General features: G+C 36.9%; 1 protein-coding gene across 1 annotated transcript in view; it reads right to left on the reverse strand.

Annotated features, from left to right (window-relative positions):
- Positions 1-3032, reverse strand: part of LOC106471586 (myosin-2 essential light chain-like) — a 14738-nt gene extending 11706 nt beyond the window's left edge. Inside the window, exon 1 of the mRNA XM_013932195.2 lies at positions 2914-3032. Coding sequence (XP_013787649.1) covers positions 2914-2916 — 3 coding nt within the window. The 5' untranslated portion in view covers positions 2917-3032. The remainder of the gene's footprint in view (positions 1-2913) is intronic.
- Positions 3033-8286: the final 5254 nt, after the last annotated feature.

Below are 8286 nucleotides of genomic sequence, written 5' to 3' on the forward strand. Positions count from 1 at the left end.
AAAAAAGAGAGAGAGAGAGAACGGGGGTCCTGGCGTGGTCGTTTGCCCCGGGGCCCGTGCTGGCTCTCGATGTTCCTGCACATGATAGTCATTGAGATGATATTTTATAACAATGTCCACCATGAAATTTGGCCTGTAACATTGTACACCATGATATTTGGCTTGTAACATTGTCCATCATGAAATTTGGCGTGTAACATTATACACCATGATATTTCACCTATAACAATGTCCACCAAGATATTTCACCTGTAACATTGTCCACCATGATATTCCACCTATAACAATGTCCACCATAATATTCCACCTATAACAATGTCCACCATGATATTTGGCCTGTAACATTGTCCACCATGATATTTCACCTATAACAATGTCCACCATGATATTTCACCTGTAACAATGTCCACCATGATGCCTTTGTGGATGTCTCAATCATGGTCTGGTATGGTATCTGCAAGCAGGGCTGTACAGACTTCTATGTGGTGGATGGAGGATCCCTGACAGCAAATCCTTTTGTAGATGAGATCCTGTTATCCATTGTTAACCCTTTTGATGGTGCTGTTGGAGGTGAGTTTGTGTATTAGCAGGATAACACCCGTTCTCAGGATCACACAGCAATTTTTCCAGGATGAAGGAATAGATGTAGTGAACTGGCTTGCAAAGTCACTGGACCTAAGTCTGAATGAGTGTGGGTGGGACTTGCTAGAGAGAGCAGTAAGAGAGAGAGACAACCTACTACAATTGTTTAGAAGTTCAGAGTAGCCTCCACCCAGATGTAAACTGTGCTGCTCTAGCAAGTCATCCAAAATATCAACAGTATGGAGAACAGGAACAGAGAAGTCAAACAATAAAGGAGGACCTACCAGCTACTAAAGTCTCATTTTGTTCATCTCAATAAATAAGTTATTTCTTCTTTGATACTTGTGCAGCCAAATATTTGCATTTTTGTTTGTAAATTTTGCTTTTTTCTTATTTGTCAATGAATTTTTTGTCTTGCTTGGTATTGTCTACCTGTGATATTTCTAATAAGTTTTGTCAGTATTGATCATTCCTCTGTGTTTTTGTTTCTTCAAATTTTGAAGAAAAACAAATCAAAGCCTTTACTTGTGTGAGTAGTGTATAATGTTATCATTTTCTTGAATTAATCTGTTCACTATCACTTACCAATCTTATAAAACACCTCAATCAGATTCCCTTTAACTCGTCTGTTTCAACAGAAATCAATTTAAGAGATTTTAACCTATCCTCATAAAACAACCTTTCAATCCCAGTAGCACTTATCTGAACCCTTTAGAACAATTCAACGTCCTTTCTAAGGACACAATACTCTAAATGTGGCCTTTCACTAATGACTTATACAGCAAAATTATAATCTCTTTAGACTTTATTCAATATTTCTTTAAATATAAATTACAATCCTATTTGTCTTACCACTTATTTGATTGGCTTAAGAGACTGATTAATGAAAAGCTATCTGTCATTTGTTTGCCCAACTCACCAAATAATCTAAATCCTTCTGTAAAGCAGTCTCCTCATAGTCAGTAGCACCCAAGACCTTAATATCATCAGAAATTTATTGACCATTCCTTCATCTACACCACTGATGTAAACCAAAAAGTACAAAGGCCCTAACAATGAGTCCTGGGGTATCCCACGTGTGACATTAAACCAGAAATGGTCATTCTTCAGATATCAAGGACTGCTTTAAGTTTATAGCATTATCTGATGAAGAGGCACATTCATCAATCACTACACATGATTCTGGGTAATGAATTTTTGTATTTCCCAAAATTCCTTAATGTGGATATCTTATCTTAGATGGATGAAGTCATCTGGATTTAAGTTTAAATCTATATCACTTAGCAAGCGTCTTGTTTGCCCTAGTGAAGCTATAATGGCAAAATGTTGACTTAATTAAAAACAGTTATGTTTTCAGAGTAATAGGTTGTGTTTTATTACCTTATTAACAGTGAATACGACTTTCCAGTTCACACTACAATCACAAAATTTATATTCTCATAAATTTAACTTAGTTCAGATTTAGTATATTTAAAGTTAAATTCTGGGTTATGACTATAGCTTATACTGTGAGAAAGTTATATTATATTTCTTTGACTTTATCAATTTGAGTATATTTCATTTTCAAACAAAAATATATTAGTATTACTAAAAATGAGAAAACACACACAATAATGCCAGTTTAAAGGTTAAGATCTATATATATCCTTATATGGCCATTAAGGGCCAACCTTAAATCAACACTTTTTATACTGCATGATAACCGATAGCCTAATCTCAAGCTATTCCATTGCAATGGTAATACGTCATCGGGGTGTGATACTTTAATAAGTAGGCAACGACCGACTGCTGGGATCCACATTTTCTTCAGCCCGCGATACTGTTAATAATCTGAACACAGATATCATAAAACTAAATAATACTTGGACTACTCATGTATCTTGCGATATTTAATCGATAAAATTAATACACCATGTAAACCATAATTAAAAGTTATTGCTCCAAAGACAAATATATTTTTCTACAGTTTCGAATACAGATGTTCGAGCACTCATCGTGTTTAGATTCTGAGATTCTGTATTAACATTTTTAGACCTTAAAATTTTAAATCACAAAATAAAGTTATCAATGTCTTATTAACATAGACCAACTTTTGGCTGTGGTTTGAACAAATGTGATCGAAACATATAGCAAAAATCTGTTCTTGCAAGTTCGAATAAAAAATAACTGTCGTTTAAATGGTGTATTATTTTTATTAACTAAAGAGTAACGCTTACCTACTTATAAGTTTTATCACACACAAGAGTTTAATAAAATCAAGTAGGGAACTGAGCTAAATTGGAGTTAAGAAATAACACAGCGGAATTTAATATCAATAAATAATTTACTCACCATACTCTTCAGCGTTGGATACAACTACTACACGGATTTAATAACAAACTATGAATACTGTATTTCCAAATGAGGCCAAAAGTTAACGAACGGGTGCAGCCTCAAAATGGGACAACTTTTACACCGTTAGGGGTCGTTGAAATAATTATTTAATAATTTTAATAATACATAATTTATTGCGAGTAATGATATTGTTATGTTTTTTGTTTGTTTGTTGTTAAACGCAAAGATACACAATGGGCTATTTCTGTTCTACCCATCGCAGGTATCGAAATCCAGTTTTTAGCGTTATACGCTCGAAAATTTATCGCTGAGCCACCGGAGGCGACTACTCTTTATTAAACGTATATACAAAATTATATTTTGCAGAAATTCACTATGAATTATAAACATCTATTTACATATAACATATTTATAGTCAATAGTTAAATCCCAATACTTTGAAAAGAAAGTATTTCTAATATTCAGGACCGCGAACTTACTGATTCAACAACTTTAAAAGGTACTTGTTTGAACTCTATAGTATATTAAGGTAAAACATATCATTGATTTACATTACTTAAACGGTGTCTCCCGTAAAATTCAAAAACAACCAAGCAGCTTTCAAAGGCTACCCTTGTTAGTATCCCGAAAAAAAAAGAAAAAAAAGAGGTTGGTGACCATACTAGCCCCCCCCCCCCCAGTAGCACAGCGGTAAGTCTACGGACTTACAATGCTAGAATCCGGGTTTCGATACCCGTGGTGGGCAGAGCACAGGTAGCCCATTGTGTAGTTTTGTGCTTAATTACAAACAAACAAACAAACCATACTAGGGCTATCTGCATTAGCTGTCCTTAATTTAGCAGTGAAGGCAGCTAGTCAACACCACCCACCGCCACCTCTTTTAATAACGAATAGTGGCAATAGTCACATTATAACGCCCCCACGGCTGAAAAGACGAGCATGTTTGGTGTGACGGGGATTCGAACCCGTGACTCCCAGATTGCGAGTCGAGCGCCCCCTAAACAACTGGTGGCCATGCCGGACCACACATTAATGTTAAGTGCGATTTTAAAATGTGAATAATATAAGTAACACCCTGCCCCCCCCCCCCCCCACGTGGCTCAGCGGTACGTCTGCGGACTCATAACGCTAAAAATCAGGTTTCGATACTCGTGGTGGGCACAGCACAGATAGCCCATTGTGTAGCTTTGTCCTCAATTACAAACAAACAGACAGACACCCTGCTGGCCTGTTGCAGCAACATCTTCAGTCACATGATCAATGAGGAATGTGATGTTCTCAGATTCTGTCGCCATTTACGTTGAATATTCGATTATTAGGCCTAGACTGAGTTGGCATTTATCCTCACTAGAGGGTTCAGTACGTTATATTACAACAATTTTCAATATGCAAGTCACATGACATCCACAACCAATTTATAGTCGTGGTGGAACGGGATGTATCAAAACTATATTGTGGCATTTGTTAACGTTTTGTAGGAATTGTGATGTCGTCGAAAACCGATTGCTTTTGGGAGTATATGTAACATCCCTTTCCGATACAAAATATTCATATACACAGAACATTTGAGGCACCAAGGCCATAAAGAAAAAGATTTTCCACCTGTCGTTTCACAACCATGGTAAGCAACGTGTGAGTCTTGCGACAGGTGAGAATCCACGAACACAATGGTCAATGGCTAAAGCCTTACATATGTCCCAGTTTGGCATATAGGCATACCACGTGTTTGTTACCCTGTTATATTAATACAGAAATTTTTAAAATGTTTGATTTATACAGGTGTATGCAGTTTTCACATTGCAAATTGGCCAAGAAAGTAGCTGTAGCTAACTGGTGTTCTTTATCTTCGTGTGTCACAGAAGTCACGTGGGTAGCGCAAGCACCATGAAAGAATATAGCATTGGTACTTCGTATATGTGATGCTGTGTGTTTCTTCTGCTGTAACAGATTTTTACAGATAAATATTCAGAGAGATTTATATAAAACTCCACAGGCTTTGAGTTCTTTTTAGTCTTAATATTGAATACAAATCTAAAGAGATTATAATTTCATTGTATAGGTCATTGGTTAAACCACATTTAAAGTTTTATGTTCAGTCTCGGGCTCTTCTTATCTTAGGAAGAACATTAAATTGTTGTAAAAGATTCAGAGGAAGGCAATTTTGTTTTTGTTAGTTTTTGAAATTTCACGCAAAACTACTTAGGGCTACCTGGGCTAGCCGTCCCTAACTTAGAAGTGACAGACTAAAGAGAAGGCAGCTAGTCAACACCACCCACCTCCAACTCTTGGGCTACTCTTTCACAAACAAAAATGGGATGGACCGTAACTTCATAACGCCTCCACGGCTGAGAGGGCGAGCATGTTTGGTGGGATTCGAACCCGCGATCCTAAGGTTGTAAGTTGAGAATATATTATTGCAGTTTTCTGTTTTTTCTTATGTGTCTATTGGCCTGAATCTACTGTTGTGTTATTAAATTTAAAAAGGATTTTTTCAGTAATCATCCACGAGTTGAATGACTCATGACGAAGAGGAAGATTTAGTCATTGAAGGGAGGTGGCTGTGTGAGAGAGTATTGAAGTCTAGGAGAAGTTTTCTCCAGGATGAAGAACTTTTGTTGATGTTGTAAGGTCCAAGACCCCCTGTTTCACTGCAGATACAGGCTCGGGAAGGAGAACTGATAATCGACTTCTTCCCCTGAGGATCTATTTCAGTACTTCACTGGCCAGAGTAACAAAACTCCAAATCTTGCCGAAACCAGCCAAGACAGACTGGAGGTGTCACTGGTGGACGAAGTTTGTTTTTCTGGCACGTGAGACAATGGGTTCCAACAAGTTAATTTTGTGATCATGGGCAGAAGTAAGCCCCTCCTAGAAGGTGGATATTCTGCCAGGGTGACCATAGGTTGAACAGAGCCTGTTACACCTCATCGCTTGGTCCCTGAGTAAGCCTACAACACCGTACCTGTGACACTGAGGATGTATCAGACAACTACTGGCCAAGAGCCCAGAAGTAAGAATCTTTTGCCACAAACAAAGGTCCCTGTAAATAAGGTGAAACAGATCTGGCACTTGAATCAATGTGTTCTTTAATTCTGGATTCTAAAGTTCTCGTTGTAGAACCTATATACCTAGAATTACATCTAGGACACTTATATTGATAAAGTTAAATTCAACAGTTTTTGGTAATCTGTTTTTCACATTAAAGAAATTATTAAATCTACATATCGGTTTTAATATAAATATTAACTGAACTTGTGGATATATCCTTATAAGTATTTGATTAAGTTGTTCTCTTTAATTTCAAAAGACTGTGTTCCTACTAATTGGAAAGAAATATACTTTTTCTTTATCAAATCTCTGAGGACAAATATTGTTTGTTCGAGTTGCTCTTAATAACTTGACCTAAAGTTTTAAAAGAAGGTTTTTTTTTAAATCAAGAACAATTTAATCTTATTAAGTTTTTTTGCTAAACTAATAAAGGTACTATTTATGGTTGGAGACGGCTTGAATGGGTAATGAAGAAAAACTTTAATATAAGTTTAACACAACAGCAAATGTACAACGTTTCAACAAGCTTTTGTCATCTCCAACCATTATTAGTCTCAAAGTGGGCTCTTCGTCATCGAAAAGGTTCTATTTATCTTGTATGCACTAAAATCCTAATTAAAGTAACGTCATACTACTCAGGAATAAGGCTAGTATAATTAAAGTTTAAATCTGAAAAGCTTTTCTTATGATATATTTCACATTTAAATTATTTTTAATGAGTACGTTTGAAAATGGTAGTTTAATTCCTTCTTGACGTTCTACTGTAAAACGTTTGTTTTTATGTATACTATTTACGTAATCCAATCCTTCCCAGCGATATGTCTGCGGACTTCCAACGCTAGAAACCGGGTTTCGATAGCCGTGGTGGGCACAGCAGATAGCCCATTGTGTAGCTTTGTGCTGAACTTCTAACAAATAAAGTGATCCAAAAATGTTATGCATATTTTTTCTCTTTCAAAATAATAAAAGTGTTGTCTACATATATTTGGTTTAATAATCATCCATCCAACAGTTATTAAAACTTAGGAACAGATTAGTCAATGATGTGTGTTTCTTATAACAAAGCCACATCGGACCATCCGTTGTGTCCACCGACGGGAATCGAACCCCTGATTTTAGCAGTGTAAATCCGAAGACTTACCGCTGTCCCAGCCTGGGACAAAAATTAAGTGTGTGTGTTTTTATAGCCTAGCCACATCGGACTATCCGTTGTGTCCACCGACGGGAATCGAACCCCTGATTTTAGCAGTGTAAATCCGAAGACTTACCGCTGTCCCAGCCGGGGACAAGAATTAAGTGTGTGCGTGTTTTTATAGCCTAGCCACATCGGACTATTCGTTGTTTCCACCGACGGGAATCGAACCCCTGATTTTAGCAGTGTAAATCCGAAGACTTACCGCTGTCCCACCGGGGGACTAGTCGATGCTGGTGCTAATTTAGATCCCATTACAACTCTACCTGACTGATCATACATCTCTTGATTAAACACAAAATGTGACTTTTTTTTGTGTCTTAAATCCAATTATAAATCGACTTATCTATATCGCGTATTTCATTCAAATGTATATTTGCAAACAATAATTCAATATCAAAGCTAGCATAATAAATTTAAGTGTTATATTTCTTTTACAAACTGACAACTGTATGAAACAGTAACTTCATCGATACTTGACGACTTAACATATTTCATGATTAACATATATGGCATGATTACAAGCACCAGTATTAAATACAGTTAGTCTGTTCGGACATCTTTCCTTATTTACTTTAGGTAACCCATATAAAGGGTCGCGGGTTCGAATCCCCGTCACACCAAACTTGTTCGCTCTTTCAGCCGTGGGGGCGTTATAATGTGACGGCCAATCGTTGGTAAAAGAGTTGGTGGTGGGTGGTGATGTCTAGCTGCCTTTCCTCTAGTCTTTCACTGTTAAATGAGGGACGGCTAGCGCAGATAGCCCTCGTGGAGCTTTGCGCGAAATTGATACCAAACAAACAAACCCATATAAAGTACCCGTGTGTGATCCTGACGGTTTTAACAACTTGTATTTATTCTCATATATTAACCCTTGTTTCTTTAGATTGAATAAATATTTTTGTAAACTAGTTTCCCCTATTTTCGTAGGACTTTTCTTAAATCTATTTTCAGCTTTTAAAATATCTTGAACTTAATTAATAAGTTTGTTTGTTTGTTGGTAATTAAGCGCAAAGCTACACGATGGGTACTCTGCCCACCACAGGTATCGAAACCCGGATTCTAGCGTTGTAAGTCCGCAGACATACCGCTGTGCCACTGGGGGCCTTAATTAATAAAATACGTTTTAT

This window comes from Limulus polyphemus, unplaced genomic scaffold (assembly GCF_000517525.1).
Source record: "Limulus polyphemus unplaced genomic scaffold, Limulus_polyphemus-2.1.2 Scaffold4715, whole genome shotgun sequence".
NCBI lineage: Eukaryota > Metazoa > Arthropoda > Merostomata > Xiphosura > Limulidae > Limulus > Limulus polyphemus.